Source organism: Balaenoptera borealis (genome assembly GCF_965194805.1).
Source record: "Balaenoptera borealis genome assembly, chromosome: 15".
Classification (NCBI taxonomy): Eukaryota; Metazoa; Chordata; class Mammalia; order Artiodactyla; family Balaenopteridae; genus Balaenoptera; species Balaenoptera borealis.
The window spans coordinates 78764045-78786903 of record NC_138871.1 but is presented as its reverse complement, the minus strand read 5'-3'; the positions used below and the strand labels follow the sequence as shown (position 1 = coordinate 78786903).

The 22859-nt window shown below is 43.5% G+C and overlaps 1 protein-coding gene across 3 annotated transcripts in view; it reads left to right on the top strand.

The window, feature by feature from the left end:
- Positions 1-20373, top strand: part of KCNS3 (potassium voltage-gated channel modifier subfamily S member 3) — a 34453-nt gene extending 14080 nt beyond the window's left edge. For 2 of the 3 annotated variants that reach the window (XM_082356454.1, XM_082356453.1), the window contains exons 2-3: positions 9439-9630; positions 18371-20373. In XM_082356454.1, the coding sequence (XP_082212580.1) occupies positions 18427-19902 (1476 nt within the window). In that variant the 5' untranslated portion in view covers positions 9439-9630; positions 18371-18426 and the 3' untranslated portion in view covers positions 19903-20373. Of the gene's footprint in view, positions 1-9438; positions 9631-17437; positions 18032-18370 lie in introns of those variants that run through there. The other variant, XM_082356455.1, reaches the window with a different exon arrangement.
- Positions 20374-22859: the final 2486 nt, after the last annotated feature.

The window sequence follows — 22859 nt, the reverse complement described above, 5'->3', positions numbered from 1 at the left end:
CATTCTTGACAGTGTGGGGCAGTCTGGCCACCTGATGCTCACAGATAAGGGACAGCGGTCCTTTTTTGGCAGGGCTGGTGGTCTCCAGCTTGTCACAATGGCCCGGTGACCTCCTTTCTCATTTTGGGCACCTGCCGAGCCCCTGCAGGTATTTTATTTTGTGACCTCAGATTTAAGATTTGGGAAGAGGAAGCAGAGTTTCATAGGAAACCAAGAATAAGTAGCCAGACAAGTGGTGTCAGTGAATGGCAGGGGCCGCGAGGTCAGCAGTGACAGATGCCTTGGACAAGTGAGTCACGCACAGACGGGTTTGGTCACCTGAAGGTGCCTTTAGCAAAAACACTTAGTGCGGCGTTAGGGTAGGTATTGTAGCAGAAGAAGGAAGGATGAGTGTAAAAAATGTTTTCAAGCAGCTGTGTTGCAAAGAGGAATTTGGGGTTGGGAGGTTTTATTTTGTGTTATTTTTTGATATGTGAATGCCTTCAGCATATCTATATAAGGATGTGTGTGATATAAAATAGTACTTTCTTCATTTACCCTTGACTTACATTTTATAACTACAAGGAGTCCAGTCTTGGCTTTGGTTGTTTAGCAGATTATCCTACAAGAAAAATGTTGTTCTTATTAAAACTACCTGCTTCCAGGGTAAAGAATGGCGTGAGGTGCTTTATATGTCTATGAAGACGGCCCTGTGAACTTCTGATTTTACCAGCATTAAATGCAGTTTTGCTATTCTGATATGTAAGCAGCAGTGCCTTCAGAGGGGTAATTCTACATTTTAACAACAGCAAGTTAAGTCAAGCCGTGGCCATGTGGTGATTTATTACCTGCATTTACTCATGCCTTTGTAAGCTGTCCATTTCCTTTTTTATCATTTGCCAGGTGGAATCTGTGTGATGATCTTATCAACCAGCATTCCTTCTATTTCAGTCTGGGTTTGTGTGCTTTTATTGGTTTTGTGCCATATGCTAATTTTTCCATTTACTTTTTTTGTATTTGTTATGCTATAACTTGATCTAACTTATTGTGTGTGTGTGTGTGTGTGTGTGTGTTAGAACTATCTTGTCTTTGATGTAAAACTTTTTTATTGAGGAAAAAAATGTATCTCCCTTCTGCAGTGGCTGATAAATAAGCTACTTTTCTTCTGTGGTGACCACAATTCCAAACCCACATTTGCTATGATTTTTCTTTTCTCCCAGTAGTGCAATGGGCAAGAAAGACTTTAAAATTCGACATGGGATGGAAGCAGCCAGTAGCCAAGCTATGTGATAAATGTAAACCAACTAATTGATTATCAGTCAATTCAACATGTAATTTTTAAGAACCTCGTATGTGTCATGTGAGGTTCAAGGCTCTGGGGGTTACAGTGATGCATAAAGCAAAAGTTTCTGCTTTCATGGAGCTCATATCCAAGTGGGGAAACAAACTATAAATAAAATAAAGAAACAAAGCATATGTCTCTATGTGTATTTTAGGGATTAACAAATGCTAAGGGGAAAAAATAAAGTAAGGAAGGGAGCTTGGAGTTTCATCGAGGGATATTTTAGATAGGGTAACCAAGGAAGGCGTCACTGAGAAGCTATCATTTGACTAAAGACCTGAGAGAAGTGAGGAAGGAGCCATGCAATCACCTGGAGAGAGAGCATTCTAGGCACAGAGATCAGCCAGTGCAAAGGCCCTGAGGCAGGAATGTGCCTCACTTGGCATGATTAAGGACTGTTACAGAGACCAGTATGGGAATGAAAGAGAATGAGAGGAGTAGGAGATGAAATCAGATAAGTCAGGTGGGGGAGGGGAGATTTTACTCTGAGTAAGATGGAAGCCACTGTTGGGTTGAACACAGGAGCAAAGTGAAGTGACTTACATTTTGACAGGATCTCCAGCTAAGGCATTCTCAACTGTTTTTGTGCCACGGAACCCTTTGGTAGTCTGGGAAGCCTATGGACCACTTTTCAGAATAGCATTTTTAAATGCAAAGAAAAAAAAGTCACAAGATAAAAAAGCATCCAATTGTATGCAAATACAGTCATCAAAATACTAAAACCAATTTATGACTTAGCAATACAGGTATATGTTCTTCTTTATTAACTCATTAAAGATGATCTAGCCATTTCAGATCACTGCACCTCCTGGCGCACTGCTCTACCGGTGGCAGCCTCTAATTTTTCAGATGTTCTAGAACAGTGATAACTCCAAAAGGGTTTTTTGTTTGTTTGTTTTGTTTTTTAATTTTTCTCACTGGTTCCTTGTGACTGAATAGTTCAGGAGACCTGGGGTGTGGTCCCTTTGTTTCAGCAGATTCTCTGTATGGCCACGTGCAATCCATTTCCCTTCCACAGAGATATCTCTCACCTGGGTAACTCCTGGCTCACAAAGGTGTGGACGGTACAGGCACAATTCTTCATATTCTAAGAAGAAAGAATCTATTTAAATATGCCCAGGGACTTCCCTGGCAGTCCAGTGGTTAGGACTCTGAGCTTCCACTGCAGGGGGCCTGGGTTTGATCCCTGGTTGGGGAACTAAGATCCCACAAGCCGCACGGCATGGCCAAGGAAAAAAAAAAAAGTTAAATAAAATTAAATAAATAAATAGCCCAGGTCATAGGGCTATATCTTGGCCAAACTCACCCATTTTCTGCTCTCTGTACCTACCACAAGCTTTATAGCCTCCATGTTTTTGCACGTGTTCTTTCCTCTGCTTGGAGAACAGCCTTACGCTTACCTGTCTCCTTTCCTTGTTCACATCTGACCCGACTCTCGGGGCTCAGCTCTGATACACCTGGCTATGTATTTGTCCTTCCTTCCCTATCTGAGGAGGACCCTTTACTTCCTCTGAACTGCGGCACCTTTTTGGTACCTCCCCTAGTGTTCATATTCTGCCTTGGGTTGCAGTTGTTTATTTACCTATTTACAATCCTCCAAGCTCTTCTAAGCTGCTGTAAGCTCTGAGGGCAAGAGCCATGTTGTGTTTTGTTCTCTGTAGTTCCCAGGACAGGGCCTGCCCTAAAGCAGACGGGAATGAACAGCAGAAGCTTATGATTCCTACAAATGACGCCACAGCACGTTGGCAGAGGGTTCTCTCTCACTTAGATCTGTAAGTTCACTTAATGTCTACCCCACTCCCTCTCCTCCCTTCCCAAATACTGACCAAGGCTGCTTATGACCTTTTATGTTCTCAAGTAGAAATAACTCTTTTCCTAAGTGTTTTGTAATACTTGTAAAGAAATTTGCACGATGTTGGAGGTATAGAGTAGAAGGAAAAAAATCACCCAAATTCCATCATCCAGAGAGAATGCATTTCACATTTTGGTGCATATTCTTATAGATTTTTTTTTTTCATTTTATAAAGTCAGACATAGTTTATAAAGATCAGAATCATGACACTATTGTATTATAATTATTTTCTTCTTTTCCTTAGCATACTGTGACTATCTATTCATGAATCTATGGGCGGTGGAGCACAGTGGATAAGAGAAGAGCTTTAGAGCATTACTGTTTGAGTTCAAACCATGAAACTATCACTTAAGAGCTGTTGACCCTGGAGAGTTAGTTAACTTCTCTATTTACCAGTTTCTCTGTCTGTAAAATGAATCCAATAAAAATATTACTTGTACCAGTGTTGTGAGATTAAGTGGGTTCAGGCATGCAAACACTTAGAGCGGGGCCTGACTTGGTATGCGGAGCTCTTACTATCATGTCAGTGTTTTTTATGGCCACAGAGTATTCCATCGCATGGCTGCCTCCTAATCTACTTAACCATTCCCTTACTGATGGACTTTTAGGTTGCCTTTGACTTTTTACGCTTATGAATAATTAATGATGCAGTGAACATCCTTGTATCTACATCTTTGGACACGTGTCTGATTTATTTCCTCAGGATACATTCCAAAATGTGAAACTGTGGGATTTTGTGACACACATTACTAGTGTCCTCCAGAAGGTTTCCTTTAACCGACTGACACTGCTACTATCATTGCATGATAGGTTTTTTTCCCTGCACCGCCCCCCCCGGAACTGTTTTCTTTCAGTTGCTTATTCTATCACTGTGTTAGTGTAGATGTTTGATGCATCAGCCATTGAAAACGTGGGGACAGACAAGCTCAAGCACAGAGTCTAAAGCCCCCGGGTGAGCTGATTTGCCTGTTTCCTGGCTGCAGGCTGAGCCCCTGTGCTTGGTCAGCCACAAAGCAGGGGGACTCCTGCAAGGTGGGGGGAACCAGGGTATTCCTTCCTGGGGCCAGTGGAATGGTGGCAGTCCCGGAGGACCATGCAAAGGTCAGTGGCCGTGTGGTTTTGCTTTTTCTTATGCGATGCCCACCCTTCCACAGGGCTTTCTTTCTGTGGATTGTCTTTGGACGTGACTCAGCAGCAGCCTGCCCCCTCCCTCTGTTCCCCAGGGGAGGTTGTCTAGGAATAGAACCCGAGAAGAGGACAGCGGTGTTTAGTTACCTGTGCTTCCAGCCCTTGGGGTTTCTGGGGATAGTATTGCATTCACTCATTCTGGATGGCCAAGAGAAAAATAATTTATATTAACCTTTCAAATGTCATTTAGAGGCCTTCCTTTAGAAAGCACTTACTGGTTTGCTCTCCGAAGACCAGAACCCCTATCAATTTATTTTAAATTCCTGAGTTTGTTAGACCCTGGGAAGTTTTCATTTTCTTCTTGGGACAGAGCAAAATAAAGGGAAAAAAAAATCATTGTTAATTCAAGGATTTTTCATATTAACTTAAAGTACTTCTTGAAATTTGATAGTTTGGAAAAACTAAGTCGTTTGGAGATGTTCTTAGTAATCTACTTTCTGAATCAACTAGACAGTGTTGTGTTATTCTGATTGCTTTGGATTATGGGATTTAAATATAAACATAATTTACTGGCACATTAAATCCCATTATGGTGGCCTGATTGCGATATTTTAATTTTATTTAAGCAAAACCCTGGACCACACTTCTCACTAGTGATGCAAGGTAGAGGTGAGGTCAAATTTCACCTTTTCTTATTATTTGTATTATCTCATTACTCTTTGATTTTATTGAAAATTGGTCTGTGGATGATGAATAGGGGCGAGACTACAAAACTGATATATATTTGCATCTTTTCCTGGAATATCAATGAGTTTCCGAAAGATTGACAGATGTGATTAGGAGTGGGTGTGGCCAGCAGGGGCACCATGCCCCACAGGAAGAAGGCCACATCTTTGAAACTATATTAGTGCACGGGGCCCTGTGTGTTATTCTGGCGCCAAAAACATTGGCAAACATAAGACAGACTCTCAGAGAAAATCACTCACCTTTACTCCTGACTCACGTTGTGTGAAGCATGCTTTGAGTTTCAACAAAAGGTTAACCTTGCTTTTATCTTTCCTCATTTGCAAAGTTTTGCTTGTCTGACACCAGACATACCAGGACTGAATTCTAAAAGAATAAGTGTTTTGGGGAAATTTCCCCAGCCCCTGTCAGCAGATGAAGTATTAGTACTATCTGTCATTCTGACCTTTCTGAACTTCCAGATCCCAGATAGGTGTCTGAGGTTTCTTCACTCTGCTCGTTGAGCAGTGGTTCACAACTGGGGATGATTTTGTTCTCGAGGGGACATTTGGCAATATCTAGAGACATTGTGGTTGTCACACCAGGGGGGGTTGGGAGGAGGTATACTGCTGTCATCTAGTGGGTAGAGGCCAGGGGTGCTGCTCAACATTGTACAGTGCATAGAACAGCCCCCCAGGAAAAATAATTATCTGGCCTCAAAATGTCTATAGCGCTGAGGCCGAGGATCCCTGCTGTAGACGTTTGCAAGGTCAGGATGTCTCCAGAGGAGCTAGCTGGTTGCCAGGAGCGTGCTTCAAGGTGTCATTTACCTGGTAACCTTATCACAGATCGGGGTCAGCTCTCTCTCAGACTTGCAACTTCAGAAACTCACTTTCAGATGTCCCAGGGCTGATTAAACTCTAGGAGGCTGACTTGAATAGAAACCCCCAGGAAGGTGAGTAAATAAACTTCTTTTTGCCTTATTAAATTCCACTAATAAATAGAACTGGTGGACAGAGTGGGCGCTTGTGTTAGCTGCATAGCTTATATGCTGTCTGTTGGCCAGGAGCCTGGGAAATGAAATTGCTAGCAGGTGCCTCAGGGAGCCTGGAATCAGAACAAGGGGAGATTTTGGGGTATCTAGTGATACCTGAAACTCTGAGGTCTTAAACCTCCACTCAAGATGTTTCACATCAGTGTTGGAGATGCTGTGTCTTCAGGATAAGACTCTTCTCCTTTAGGAAGTGCTGGAATGGGTCTTGGCAACCCGTTTTGATCTTTTACACTTTTCCTCCTCTGTTTCCATTGCTGACCCACTGCCTTTCATTATCCATATTGATTCTTTTAATTAATTTACTTTTTAGTCTTGTTGGCTTGGGGGAGAGGAATTGGTTCAATAAAAACGTGTCAAGCATCATTGGGTAACATCATTTGAAGATTGATATTAAGACTCTGTCCCTAAATGGAGGCTTCTCAGTCTACCGGGTGGCACTGGGGTGACGACATTTTGGAAGAATGTGAGCAGGGCCATGACAGGTGCTCTCAGGATTCTCTGCAAGTACAGAGGACACAGACCTAGGCTGCAGTGTCACTTGGAGTGTCTGCTTTGAGCTCTCCGGCACTGATTTTCGAGTTTAATTTTATCCCTGTGATTCTGAGTTCTGGGAGAGGGATGGAGGGCATTATTATCACTCCTGTGTACTGTCTGCTTGTTCGTTTGATTTTCCTCGTTCTGTTCCAGGATCGGCTGTCAGGCCTCAGGATGATGAAAGAGTCCGATATGCCACTTAATCTTCACCTTTTCCCTCTCAGTATTGGAGGCAGTCATCTTGTTCATTTTTGAAGCCTGTAGTCAACCCACCAAGAAATACAGCCAGGCTAGAGGGGAGTCCAAGGATGCCGCAGAGGGTCTCCCTTTGTCCTATGACGAGAGGAATTATGCAGAGGCTAGCAATACTTGAGTGAGCTCGATGTGTTTTGCCAGGATCCTGCTGAATCACGGAGCAAAGTCAGAAACCTGCTTAAGTGCTAAATCACAAATGATCCAGTCTTTTTTTTTGAACAGTTGCACACTGATACGGATGATAGGAACACAGAGAGACAGAACCATTTGGTGGGATTGTTAAGCAGGAAGGAGAGAACGTGTTGGATGTACACATGTTTCTTCCCCCCAAACCTGCTGGTTTGGGCCACGTTCTGCCACCTCTACCAATCCTTTCTTAAGTTTCCCCAACAACTAAAAGAGGACCTTGATTTTCTACACTAATTGAAATCAGGCAGACCTACCTGAATTTGAGTCCTGTCTCTGGCACTCATTAGGTGTGGAACTTTGGGCAGACAGCTTCTCTGAGCCTCAATGTCCCACCTGTAAAATGGGAATATCAGCACTTACCCCTTACAGTGTTTGAGGAGGAAGGTGACGTGTGTGAAACACTTGGGAAGGTTCCTGGTATGTTGTAGGGACTCGGAAAATGCTAGTTACCATTTTAGGTGGCGAGGTCACACCTAGTGTGTGAATGCCCTAAGCAGGGAGTAAATTGACATAAATTCACGTAGAGAGGTACTGACTAATCTTACATGTTTTCCAAAAGTCCAGTTTTTTGGACAGAAATCATGGTGATGGGAAATGAGGGAAGGCACAAGAATTCTGAGTTTTGGGGGAAGGAGAGAGAAAAAGATAGCCTGGGATGTTATTCGTGCATCAGACATTCATGCCCACTGGGCAACAGTTTTTGTAAAAAAGATATATTTGGCTAACCTCATAGTCTGTCCCTGGGCCAGCCCCATCCTTCTGGGGGATGAGCCAGTGCCCAGCCGTGCTGGGGTTTCTTAGAAGTGCTGAATAGCCTAAGGACTTTGTTAATTTTTTTCTTCAGTAATTAATATAGTCATATCAAAGCTGTTTGCAGTTAATTATCTCCTAGCCAGATTAATCTTACCTTTCTTTAAAATGTGCTACATTTGGAAAGGCGTCTGCTAGGGAAAGGAAGCCTATATATATGTGCTGTATCCTTTAAAAAAGGCACAACATTTCTGCATTTCAAGTGAAACACAAATATCTGAGGCTAACCCTTTGAGGTGCTGCTGGTAGTCTGTGGAGGAGAAGGAAGAGGAGGGGGAGGAGGGGAAGGAGGATGTTAGCTCCTGAATTGATTTTATTTATCCCTGTTGAGATTTCTCTACCTCTTTTGCCAAGTGTCCCATCTCAGAAGTTCAGTTTGGGTAATGCTGCATTTTTTTCTGGATCCTTCCTCATTATCATCTCTATTAGAGCTGGAAATTCACTGAAGGATTGCTCTGGCCATTGATTGTTGGGACCGGCTTGGAAACAATTCCTGCTTTGCTCCCTCTCACCGCCCTGTGGGTGTTGGTAGGACACCTCCACTTTGTTGTTTGGTTTGGGGTCTGTGGGCTCCTGGGGTGAGGTTGAGGGCAGACACTGCATCTTGTTGTAATCCCAATGCCCTGGATAACGCTGGGCAGAGCTTCAACTATAATGAAAGTTTGTAATGACTGACATAGCTGGAGGCACTGCTTTCACTTCTTTTGGAAGCTCAGAATCAATGTTTTCTTCTTTATCTTCTCCTCCTTCCCTTTCAACCTAGCATTGATTGGAAAACATGAAAATCAATGGATAGATGCTTAGATACTGGTATAAATCTATGGGAATGTGCCACTGTGAGGCAAGGCTTACCTTGTTGGGAATTGAAGGTTTTTTTTAACTTTCTTTAATTTTTTTCAGAGCGAAAAATTGGAAGTTGTCCTTTTATTTGTTTTGATACAAACTTAACTCTCCCCCATCCATCACACACACACACACACACACACACACACACACGTTAACTAGAGAACTTTGATCTAACACCCGTAGTCATTTCTGACCTGTGAAATATGACAATGGCCAAATGAAGCAAAATGGAATTTGGCCAGCCTTCGAAACCTATTGATTTCAAATTAGAGCAGCAGTATTCATTCTATTAGCGCAGTCACACTCAGAACTTGGTCTCTAATGTGGATTAAAGGTACTCATTTAGAGGTTTATAAGTATATCCTTGATGAATTAGCTAAGAAAATAATGCTCCTAGAAGAAGCTGTGTGGGAGGTGACTGCGGTCCTAATTCTAGTGCCTCGTTTTATCCTTGGATATTTTTTTGGCCTTGGGGTCAGTGGAGATGTCCCACGTGTCCACTCCAGTCAAGATCTGAGGGTCCTGGGGCCTGAAAGTGGTTGTGAATCACTTCCCGATGTCTCTGTAGCCACGTGTCCAGTAGGAGTGACGGGTCCCTGAGAGTTACATGGGGCTCTAAGATATGGGTCTAATCAGTAAAACACCCAGAACATTGAGTCTGAGATAAAACTTCTTGTGTGTGTTTTCCCCTTGGAGTTACAACTTGACTCATGCTTTCTTCTGCAGGTGAGAGTGATTTCCCAGCGACCGCTTTGGCCAGTACAACCAGAGAACAGGATTCTTCTCTTCTTTTTGGCCACTAAATGCCTCTGTGCACCACACTTTCCAGTGAAGGAGGAAGGGCGGAGCTTCTTGGATGACGATGGACATTCCACGGGGCAGGATGAGGGCAGAGTGTGAGACATCAACACCGCAAGGGTAAGCGCTGCCTCTCTGATGTTTTCTCTGACAACATTACTTATCAAAGGAAGGGGAGAACACACCTTATAGTGCAGTGACAGAAATGAAAGTCAGACATCAGGGAGACTCTTCTGACTGTAAAATCCACTGGGCAGTTGGGGCAGATGACTAAGGGAGAAAGGGAGAGTGCCAGACTGGACGGATGGGGCTGCGGTTGTCCTGGGGGACATGGCAGGTCAACTGTGGAAGATTCTGTCGTCCATGTGGCTCACCCCCTTTTGTTGTTTGCAGTTCAGACTTGAGGGAGTGACCCTACTGTTATTGTGACAAGGTTCCACTTGTGTCCATTTGAGTCAGTCTGGCTTGAAATCAGTGCGTAGAGCTGGGGTTGGTAAGAATCTCACTCAGGTCACAGACTGAGGGCTTATGGGCAGTGCCTGGCCCGGGGGGTACATTTTTGTTTGAGCCACATAATGTTAAAAACTTTTTGGATCAATTCTAATGACAGTTGAGATATACCACGTAAAAAGCAGGATTTCTGGGTTTTCCGGGAACACTGTAAGATACACCTAGACTGGCCCTCTGTTCCCACAAAGGACTCTGGTGCTGAGTCGCCTTTGCCACTTAGACAAGCATGGGTGGTTCACCATAGTCCCCAACCTGACCACTTCATTTGTGTAACTTACTTGTTTGGCCACTGGAAGCATTTCATTTCACCATGCCTGATCTAGATCCTTCTGCTGGCTCTTTCACAAAAACAGTGATAGTTTTTGTTAATTCTTCCAGATAAAAGTGTCTTTCACTAGACGGTGGACAGAAATTAGCATAAAGGGCTGTGGAGATGACGAGACATGGTCCCCTCTGCAGAAGAGCTTGGAGTCTAGTGACAGCAATGGTCAGACTTGTGGAGGAGAAAGAGATCTGTAAAAACACTCTAATCCCTCCTGGTAGGGGCTCAAATAGAAATGCACCTGCAGGGCTGTGGGAAAAGGTGAGCAGAGCCGGCAAGTAGGGGCAGGGGCGAACTATTAATTTGGCGTAGGTGCGTTCAAATGCTCCAGAACTCCCTCTTCTGGACACCAGAATGTCACTCTGACAGCCCTTTGTATGTGCATCCCTCCATGTCACATGACTCAGGTGGAGCTGTGACTCAGATGGAGCTACTGCAGAGTTAAGGCTCCCCTCTTGGGGCAAAGTCCACATTTTTCCTGTTTCTGGTTGAAAATCTTTCACCTGTGGTTCTTTGCTTTTTACAAATAGGAGAGATTTCTGGCTTTTTGTCTCACTGAATCAGTCCTCTGAGCAGCCCTCCTGCTTGGAGAGGAGCTGCATGGATTACAGGGATCCCTGGAGTTTTCAGAGGGGATCGGCCACACTAAAAAGAGTCCAGAGGGAATAAGTACCACCCTACTATGACTGGTCCAGGTGGAGGGGGTAAGAGAGGGAAGGGAGTAAGTAGGGGAAGGAAAGGGGAGGTAGGGATACTGTTACCTTAATGTCTTATTTTTGGGATAAGGTTTTACATGTATCTTATGCTTTGTGCTTTCAAAAGACTTTTGCATTTGTTATTGTATCATCAAGGTGTGTACATCATCTTTTGTAGATCAAGAATCTCCCACCCAAGGTCATGTAGCTGGGGAGTGGTAATTCAAGCACAAGTTTTCGGAGTCTTAACATTTTTCTCTATTCTTTAGTTGCTTCTGATAGTTCAGCACAGATAAGGGGACCTGGTGGGTTCATTTCTTTCAGTTCAACATTTAAAAGTTGGGTTTAGGTGATGAATGTTCTGAATTAGGGCGACCTGGGACCTATGCCATTGGTGTGTTGTCAGCTGCACTTAATGCTGTTGGAACATGTCAGATGTGGAATAGACCAGGAGGGAGTTTCCTTGCTGTTTATTTGGCCAGTGGGAATCACACTTTATATCCAGGCTTCCTCACTGGGCTGGGAAGAACCGTTTGGAAGGCTACCGGGGGGATTGGCTCCATGTAGAAGGCTCTGGATGCCCAGGAAATGCTGATCCCTGGAAACAAAGACTTAAATACAGCAAGCTCTTTGAAGTTTTGTGTGTCCTGTACTCTGGCTCTGGACATGTCCTCCTAAATGTCTCATAAACAGCTGTTTCTTTCTCAGGATTGTGCTATTTTAGCTGCCGTAAAAACACTCTGATTCACAAAGGTCTGAATCAAGGACCACTAGCATTTCCATTTCCAAATTCACAGTCAGGGTGGACCGTACAATGCCATTGACATTTCATTATACCCTCTGCTCCCCTATAGCCCGACATGGACTTCTGATTTTCTTTTCCTTACACGTTACCCACTCCAGTGCACGGGGAGCTTGCTGTAGGAGAAGATCATCACCAGGGAAAGTTCCTGGTGAGAGGATGCTCAGTACTTGGGTGTGGATTGAATTTAGATTTTCAAGTCTGTTTACATGTGTTTAGTTTTGCTTGGAATATTCTCATATGGCATGGCCAGAAATACAATTTAGTATGCCCCCCCCCCTTTTGTTTTTTGATTTCATGTTAGGACTAATGTAGATTTTGGACAAGTGGGAAGGAAAAAAGAATCAAGGTTTTTTGTTTACTTTTATGGAATTGATTTTAAAAAGTGGTTCTGCCCAATAAAGCAAGTACAAGTGGCTTGTATTTGTCTTGCTTTTGTTACTTTTCTGAGCAAATCAAGTGCATTATCAAAGCTACTCATGCACATGTGTGCATGTATATGTCTCACCCTTGAAAAGACACAGTTTTAAGAGTATTTTTAAAGTGATTTTGAAAGCATGGAGCAAAGAGAGTGGTTAAGAGGTTAATGGCTTTGGAAAGGCTTTATGGGTGCCACTTGGAGAGAAGTGGATCAATGTGGTTTTCCTTTTAAGCTGCCAGAGAATATCTTGGATTTTTGGCATCTGTTCTTTCTTTTCAATCTTACAAATACCAAGAGGAACAAGGTGGCCACATACAGTATATGGTGTTCTCACCATGAGTGATTTGGGTTGATAGTAGGCAGGAGGATTGATACAATGAACCGAAGCTCTTCTTGAGGAAGAGAATGAAAATAGCATTTGATTTTTCTACCTTGTGGCCAGATGCCTTTGGTACCCACAGATGTGCCTGATTTGAGACCACATGTGTCCTTGGCATGCTAGTACCAAATCTCCTACCAAAGAATATAGCATTCATTCATGAGGATGACTGATAAAAGATGCAAAATTGAAGATCAACCAGTCCCTCCTTCCTCCCACTTAAAAAAAAATTAAATACTCATATTTGAGGCATAGTGGAAAGAGTTTGCCCTATAAAAGCTGTATAATGTTGGCTAAACTATGAGCCTCAGATTTCCCTGTTTGCAACACCAGGTATAAAATCTACCCCTGTAGGACTGCGGGAGAATTAAATGAAATGATTCAGTCATTCAGGGGTACTTACACTGAGGTACTGCTTGAGATTCTGGGAGTTAAAAGGTGCACAATAGTGTATATGAAAGCATTTACCACAGTGCATGGCTCAAAAAGGTGCTTAGTAAATTTTTCTTAAAACATTGTTGATGGAGAATTTTAACATGTACAAAAATAGAATAATGCATTAGCCTCCTCTGTACCCATCACTCAGCTGCGACGATTGTCGTAATTATTAATTCATGGCCATCTTGTATGTCAGTGCTTCCATCTGTCCTCCCAACCCCACATCAATGGATTATTTTGAAATGAATCCTAAACGTAGTATAATTTTATCCATAAGATCTTAGTATATATTTCCAAAAGATAAAGATTCTTTTTGAGAGCATAATTACAATACCATTAACACATTGAAAAACTGACAGTTATCATTTTATGTCATCAAGTGTCTAGTTTAGCGTTCACATGTCCCTGGTTTTCATATGTATTTTAAAAAGCATTTGGCTAGCTCAAGTCAGCATCCATACAAAGCCACACGCTGGATCTATTTGATATGTGATGTATTTGATCCATGTCATGTGTCCTGTATAATTTCCCACAGTCTGGCTTTTGCTGATTGCATCCCTAGAGTGTCTTTGAACATATTCCTCTGAAATCTCTATTTTACTTCAACTGGTAGATCTAGAGGCTAGATCAAATTCAGGTCTGACGTTTAGGGGGCCGGTATAGTTCCAAATTGTGTATATATTTCCATCAGGAGGCACATTCTATCTTGGTGTCTCTTTTTGTTACACCAGGCTTGATCAATGGGTTCAGGCGTTGCTCCTCTGATCTACCAGTTACGAAGCTCCCCATCAGCTTTTTATCTGGGTTTTAGCAGCCATTTATGATCATTGCCCAGATCCGTTATTTCATTATGAGTTGCAAAATGGTGAGATTTTAATTCTATCATTCTTTCACTGTTTTCCAAAATGGCTGCCCATAATGCTTGAGGGTTCCAATTTCTCCACATCCTCACGAACAGTTATTGTATTATGACACAAAACAATATTGTATTATTATTACTTTTTGATTATAACCATCCTAGTAGTGTGAAGTGGTAATTCATTGCGATTTTGATTTGTATTTTCCTAATGACTAATGATACTGAGCATCTTTTCATGTACTTTTTGGTCATTTATATATCTTTGGAGAAATGTCTATAAAATCCTTTGCCCATTTGCCTTTTTACTGTTGAGTTGTAAGAGTTTTTTTTTTTTAATTCTATTCTGGATACTAGACCCCTATCAGATATATGATTTGCAAATATTTTCTCCTATTTTGTGGGCAGTTTTGCTAGATATGTCCAAATTCCCCTTCATAAGGTTCCCTTTCATTTTGTATTCCTGGTCTGTGAAAGTGTTTGCTTCCCCATATACTTGATAATAGAGTATGTAGCCCAATTTTTGGATTTTTTTTCCATTTTGGTATTGGATATGATACTGCACCATAAGTTTAATGTGCATTTATCTTACTATGAGCAAGGTAGAACATTTGTTTTCCTGTTTTAAGACCCATTTGCTTTTTTTCTCTGAACTATCTGTTCATATCTGGTCCGTTTTTCTATATTGTTGTTCTCTTTTTTCTTCTCTGTCTAAAGCTTTTTACATGCTAGGTATATTAACCACTTGTCTGTGATGTAAGTGGCAAATATTTTTTCCCGTATTCTCTTTTTTAACGTTGCTTATGGCATGTTTTTCCATACCAAAAATTTTACTTTTATGTAGCCAAAAATTTTTTGGTTATTTTTTTCTGTATTTTTAGTCACAATTAGAGAAGTTTTTCTCACTTATAGAGGAATTGACCCATGTTCTTATTTAGTGTGTGCATAGTTAAATATATATATATATATATGGTTCACACTAAGTGTGAATATATGTGTATATAATATACATCCCTTTATATGTACATTTACATATAACTTCATATATAAAATATGTATTATATATAAATATATATTCAATATATATAGATATACCTTTGATGCAGCAAGTATTTTCTGAATGGGAGCAAATGATGGCTGTTAAATAAATGCTGGCCTGAATATAGGAATCTTGTAAATAATGATGTTCAGTATCTGCTTTTCTTATGCCACTTTGGATGTGTGAGCCAGCACGCTGTAGAGCAGAGGGGTTGGCCTAAGGAGCCCTGGCTTGGGTTTTGCTCTGACCCTTAATAGCTGCATGATGCCCATTCATCTCTTCTGATCCTGCTTCCTCATCTGCAAAATCCCGAGGTAATAGTGAGGAGCAAAGGATATAAGGACTGTTTGTAATTGGCCAGGGACTAGCTGTATGTAAGGGAACCTTGCTACAGTCTGTAAAGGTGGGCGTCTTCTTTTTCCCTGCCCTCCATAGGCTGCTATGGGCCAGACACAGCCGAAGAAATCAACACTGTACTCTGGCCGCCGTGATGTAGAGAATCTCATCTTGCCCTCTGAGCTGAAGCATTTGATCTGATCCAGAGATGCTTTCCTTTTTCTTTCTTCTGAAAGACCCACAACAAGAGACCCCTGGTTTTATGATGTGTGTTGCTTTTGTGATTAGACTTTGAGGAATGAGTGGACCTCAGAATGGGCTCTCTTTTACTGGCATGGAGTCAATACAAAGCAAGGAGGACAGAGCAAGAAGACGGATATTATGGCTGATAACATTGTTCTTTGGAGAAGTGACTGTGAAACAGTTAGGAAGTGGATGGCACACTCTCTGATTGAGACTGACTTGAGCAGGTAGTATCATGAAGGCAGACAGTGGCTTTCTACCATTGTGGGTTTCCAGGAGAGCCAAGGGGATAAAAAATAATCCACCAGGAGATAATGCCCATTAAAGCCTTAATGCTAACTTAGCTAAAACTAGTTCCTTGGAACATTTTACTACTCTACTTGCCATGAGCATAAGCCTGCTTTCAGAGGCTTATGAAAGCCTCTGAAAGCTTTCTGAGGTTCCATAAATATTTGGACCAAGCCGTAAGCTCTGATTTAGGCCCTTCAGAGAAGATCTCTAACTAAAAATAGAAAGCAGAGGCAGAAAAAAATCAAGTCTTTTAAAGAGGTCAGCAAATCTATGAAGCGTTTTGCCATGCCAGGCTGAGGTCTCTGGTTTCATGGGAACACATTCAGTGCTGGTGAGTCCAGAGCAAATGGCCATGTATTCCTTATGACGCTAGGCTTCCTCCTAGGGTGGATGGCAGAGGGCTGTGTTTTCAGGCTGCGTCCTCTGGAGTGTCATTTTCAGAGAAGGAATCTCTTGTCTCGCCGACAGATTTGGCTTTCCATAAACATAAGGGCAAGAAATTCCTACTTGATCTTTATGTTTCCTCTCATGATGTCACCCACTAACGCAGAGTAGAAAACACATCCTCCTTTTGACTTTCCACTTCCTTATCTTTTCCTTCCAATCAATCACCAAGTCCTGTCAATTCCACTTTATAAACTTTTGAATTTGTCACTTTATATACACCACTGCTGTATGAGTTTGGGTCCTCTCACCTATTCTATCGAAGCCCTACCTCCTTGGCTCCAGCCATTCCCACCAGCAATCTTCCCTCCTGCTGTCAGTGGGGTCTTTCCAAGTTACAGTCACAAATATAGCCATGCCCACTTATTGATTAAGATGATTTAGTGGTCTTACCTACAGGATCAAGTCCAGACTCTTTAGATTGATACACAAAGTCTCTTTACAGTCTGGCTTGTCCCCACCTTTTGATACCCTCGGTTGGGAATGTCCTTTTCCCTCTTTGCTCAGCTCTGCTTACACCTTTAACATTTGACCTGAATAGAACCTCTGCCATGAAGCTTCTCCAGACAGGGGTCATTGTTCTTCTCTCAATAAACCCAAAGATGCTTGACTCATTTCTGTTATAACACTTCCCACATTGGGTTATTAGATTATAATAAGGAAAGAATATAGGAAGGGATGGGGGGGGATGTGTGTAGTGGAAATAACATGGGCTTGGGGGTTAATCCAACCTGGGTTTAAATCGTGGCTCTACTCAACTTCTCTGAGTATCTATTTTCCTATACACCTACCTTATAGCACTGGAAGGATTAAAAGACATAATAAAAACAAAACATCTACTAGTACTCGGTTGGAAGTCAGTATATGACAGTTTCCTACCTTTCTTTTATTTGCATCATTGGCTCTGAGGAAGCATCATTCTATTGGATGATGGTCAAAATCTATTATTTTGGGACTTCCCTGGTGGCGCAGTGGTTAAGAATCCGCCTGCCAATGCAGGGGACATGGGTTCGATCCCTGGTCCGGGAAGATCCCACATGCCGCGGAGCAACTAAGCCCGTGCGCCACAACTACTGAGCCCGCGCTCTAGAGCCCATGCTCCACAACAAAAAAAGAACATGATTCTGTTAACTCAGAGTAAAAAAAAAATCTATTATTTTATCTCTGAGAAATGGTTCTGGTACATCTTGGTTAGTGTCAAGAATAAAATAGCCTGTATGTGCTGGGCCGGTATAGACTTGGGTGTCATAGATTGGGAGTGCGTGGGAGACTGTGAAGGGAGGGAGGAGGTGGCAGAGGAGCCTGGTCGTGGCAGGAAACTGATAGTGCGGGTTAACTTGAAAAGGTTCCCTAAGTCAGTTTCTTCCCTTGTGGATGTACCTGAAACCCCATCCCATGAAGTGTAACTGTATCTTTTAAGATACTTACGGACAGGGAGATAATTATATCCTCTTGATTGTCCACATCCAAACGTGGGGAATAGGGCCTTTTCTAAACGGAGTGAAACATTGGAGCGTAAGAGGAAACCTACATCTTTTGTAAGAGCTGAGCTGAGCCCCCAGGGATGTGTGGGTTGCGGACGAGGTGCAGAGCAGAGGAGAGAGCTCTTCCCGAGGGTGCACGACCAAGCCCTAGGGGCCAGGAGAGATGAGCTACAAGCCGGGCAGCAAATAGCCTGTCATGTCTGAATTGAGCATTTCCAAATGAGGAAGGCTCGTGGTTGAGACTGGAGATGCTTGTATTGTGTAAGTGATCCCAAATGCATTGCTTTTGGGGGAGTGGGAGGTAATTTTGGATGGCTAAAACATAGAGAAATAGGAATTGGGGTTCATACAAATTATATGGCAGTCTTTTTCCAAAAAAATGGATATATAAACCCATTTTTTAAAAAAACGAAAACCAAAAACCTGTTTTGTGTCGATTCTCTTCTAATCAAAAAGGGGATAGTGTATTCTTTTTTTTTCCCCCCATTTTCTGTTTTGCTTTTATTGTAGCCCATCATCCTGGAAAGGGCAGATTAAAAATAAGCTTGGCACGGCTGGCTGCATGGGACCGGGCTAAATGCCGTCTTATGTTCCTTCCAGGTCCAGCGTGAACTCCATCTCCCTTCCCAGCCAGCTCTCCGCCGCCTGTATCCACCATGGTGTTTGGTGAGATTTTCCATCGCCCTGGACAAGACAAGGAACTTGTCAACTTGAACGTGGGGGGCTTTAAACAGTCCATCGACCAGAGCACCCTCCTGCGCTTTCCTCACACCAGGCTCGGGAAGCTGATCAGCTGCCACTCGGAAGAGGCCATCCTGGAGCTGTGTGATGACTACAGCGTGACCGATAAAGAGTACTATTTCGATCGGAACCCCTCCCTGTTCAGATATGTCCTGAATTTTTATTACACGGGGAAGCTACACGTCATGGAGAAGCTGTGCGCGTTCTCGTTCTGCCAGGAGATCGAGTACTGGGGCATCGACGAGCTCTTCCTCGATTCCTGCTGCAGGGACCGCTACCAGGAGTGCAAGGGGGAAAACCACGACAAGGGCTGGGACCAGAAAAGCAACGACGTGAGTGCCGACTCCTCGTTCGAAGAGTCGTCTCTGTTCGAGAAGGAGCTGGAGAAGTTTGACAAGCTGCGATTCGGTCAGCTCCGGAAGAAGATCTGGATTCGCATGGAAAACCCAGCCTACTGCCTGTCGGCCAAGCTCATCGCCATCTCCTCCCTGAGCGTGGTGCTGGCCTCCATTGTGGCCATGTGCGTCCACAGCATGTCGGAGTTCCAGAACGAGGACGGGGAGGTGGACGACCCCGTGCTGGAAGGCGTCGAGATCGCGTGCATCGCTTGGTTCACCGTCGAGCTGGCCATCCGGGTAGTTGCTGCTCCCTGTCAGAAGAAATTCTGGAAAAACCCTCTGAACATAATCGACTTCGTCTCCATTATTCCCTTTTATGCCACGTTGGCTGTAGACACCAAGAAGGAAGAGAGTGAGGACATCGAAAACATGGGCAAGGTGGTCCAGATCCTCAGGCTTATGAGGATTTTCCGCATCCTCAAGCTTGCCCGGCACTCGGTAGGACTTCGGTCTCTCGGTGCCACACTGAGGCATAGCTACCACGAAGTTGGGCTGCTGCTTCTCTTCCTATCGGTGGGCATTTCCATCTTTTCTGTGCTTATCTACTCTGTGGAGAAAGATGACCACACGTCCAGCCTCACCAGCATCCCTGTCTGCTGGTGGTGGGCCACCATCAGCATGACAACCGTGGGCTACGGAGACACCCACCCAGTCACCTTGGCTGGGAAGCTTATCGCCAGCACGTGCATCATCTGTGGCATCTTGGTGGTGGCCCTTCCCATCACCATTATCTTCAACAAGTTTTCCAAGTACTACCAGAAACAAAAGGACATCGATGTGGACAAGTGTAGTGAGGGCCCACCAGAGAAGTGTCATGAGCTCCCTTACTTTAACATTAGGGACATTTATGCCCAGCGGATGCATGCCTTCATCACCAGTCTCTCTTCTGTGGGCATCGTGGTGAGTGACCCCGATGCCACAGACGCTTCAAGCATCGAAGACAACGAGGATGTTTATAACATGGCATCCTTGGAGAATTGCACGGCAAAATGAGCCGGGACGTTTGTGCCTGTACCTCGTGTCCCTTACCGATGTTAGGTTAACACAGCTTTATAAACCTCAGTGGGTTCGTTAAAATCATTTAATTCTCAGGGTGTACTTTTCAGCCATAGTTGGACATTTCATTGCTCTGAAATGATAGAAACGTCTTTATTTTTTTCAGTGAGGCGAATTAAATGCCTTGCTCTGAAATTTATTCTTTACAAGAGAGAGTTGTGATACGATTTTTGAAAAACAAAAGGTAGATGGTATTGGGTGGGATTTCTTGCTACGGCTTACGTATCATTCTGTGTTTATCCTTTACTCACATTGAGCTAACTGTCAATTACTGACAAGTAGAATCAAAGGCCCAGCTGACTGAAGACTACATGCATGTAAGATCCACAAAATGAGACGATGCATGTCAATCCATGTTCACGTTCTAAACATGGATATTAGGAGCCTAATAAACTGCCTAATTCAGTATGGAGAATGTCTTGGTCGTATGTTTTTATGTCAAGTGAGTATATTTCAGTATATTCACAATTGGCTTGGGAGGGAAAAGCTCTTTTTGGCACACATTAAGAGCCCTTTCTGTGTGTTTTTGAATTTTGGATACACATCAACAGTGGGCTAGTTCTTTTGTTCAGTAGACTTGGTAGTGGTTGGCAAGTGGGAGGATCACGTTCATGATTAAAACACACTGTCCGGTGTAAGCTGATTATGCATGTACATGTTTAGGACATGCTCAAATTGGCATATGTGCATGAAACATGTGCCCTTACAGATATGTTTCCAGTCTATATTTTCTAATTTCTACTGCTCAGATAAAACCTCATCACCTGAAAATTATGCAGAGCAGAGCAAACTTACACACTCACAGGCAGACATACATTCAGTGAATGGAAGAAAGGAGAAATGCTGTACAAACACAGATGTGATTCACTATGGCCAGAGGAGTGAGACTTAAATCACTGAACAAAGCTATGCCAGCAGCTGTGAAATGAGCCAACATTTAAAAATAGCCTGAGAGGCAGTCATTTCTGCCTCTTATGTTTCTACCCCTCATAACGAAAGACATACATACTCATATCCAGAGCAGTGACAGCAATTCTATCCCAGGCAGAGAGAATTTAGCTAAAATCTTAATTTTGGAGATGTATGGCGACTCTAACTCATGCTGTCAGACGGGGTTCTTTCCGTGAGATCTTCTGAATGGAAGAGCCACGTGCATTTATGATCCAAATGTTTATGTTTGCAGATGGGTTTTGTGGAAAGAAGGACATTCTCTGTAGGTTATCTGATGAAGGTAACCTTTTGACTCATCACCCCTTCTAATGTTTTCTTGACTTCTGAGATGGATACAACTGAATAGGGTTTATAGTTATTTTTAAATCTGGAGGTTTATTACATGCATGTGTGTCATTCCCTGCCCATTTAAAAAAAAGTTTCTTTTTCCGCAAGTGCCTTTGATGTTGGCATAAATATAGTTTTGAAGCATGGCAGTAGAACTTGGAACCCAGTTTTATTTAAGATTTCCCAAATAGTCATAAAGTAATTGAAGACTGCTTATATAGTAATAGTAATAGCAATAGTAATAACAATAGTAGTGGTAATAACAGCAACAGCAATAATAATAATAAGCTACTATGTAGGGGCTTTACCTATATAATCTCATTTATTCCTTACAACATCCCTAGCAGCAAGACTTTATTACTGTCTCCATTTAAAAATGAGGACACAGGACTTCCCTGGTAGCACAGTGGTTAAGAATCTGCCTGCCAATGCAGGGGACACGGGTTCGAGCCCTGGTCCGGGAAGATCCCACATGAATGCAACTAAGCCCGTGCGCCACAACTACTGAGCCTGCACTCTAGAGCCCACGTGACACAACTACTGATCCCGCGAGTCACAACTACTGAAGCCCGAGCGCCTAGAACCCGTGCTTCGCAGCAAGAGAAGCCACCCAATGAGATGTCTGCGCACCGCAACGAAGAGAAGCCCCCGCTAGCCACAGCTAGAGAAAGCCCACGCACAGCAACGAAGACCCAATGCAGCCAAAACTAAATAAATAAAATAAATAAATTAAAAGAAAAAATGAGGACACAAGGTCACAGGAAAAATGGCTTAAGTTCACACAGGGAGTAAGAGTTGGGCTTAGAACCCCAGGAGCCGGATTCTAGAGCCTGTGCCTTGAACACGGCACTGCCTCCTGCTCTCCTGGGTTCAGGAGTGGATTTAAGGATGCGTCAGGGCCACGTTCATCTGAAGAGATAAAAAGCAATAAACTCTGGCCGATGTTGATTTTTCCGGGAAGTGAGTGGAAACGGGAAATGCTGGCTTATGTACCTTCCCTCTCCTGACTCACAAAGCAGACACATTTGTTGACAGGGCAGAGTTTTCTAGAAGCTGGAACAGGCTCTGAGGGTCCTTCCCTGCCCCCGAGTGGCAGAAACAGCGGGAAACCTGTGGTTCTACAAGAATCCAGGAATGTCTCTCAGGTTGTGGGTCCTTAAGAAGAGCTTCCAAACCTGGATCCTTGTACTCTGAGCTCCTGCAAGGTCGCAGCTGTACGGGACTTGTGTTTCTGCCGGTATTGCGTGTTAATTCGCGGAGGTAGCTCGCCGGACCACCTGAGAGGGTGCGGAGTGAGTGGCGCGAGTGGCTTCCCTCTGGGCTTGGCCAGCTGGAAGTCTTTCCCCCAGGACCTCACCTCAGTCCCTGCCATGCTCTTCAGTCAAAACTCATGCCACATCGTTAGGCCTCTGTAGCAAGAGCGCCGCAGTGCCTTCCGTGTCTATGCCTCTCGGCTTTCCCGCGATGCACGCAGGTCCCCTGTTGGTCATTCCCGCATGGTGAGATGGCGGGGTCCTACTTGTGAGGGGGGCTGAGTCAGTGGCTGAACACCTGCTACCCAGGGATGCTGGCGATGGAGTGGGTGCTGAGAGCAGAGAAAGCCAGGCAACCTGACC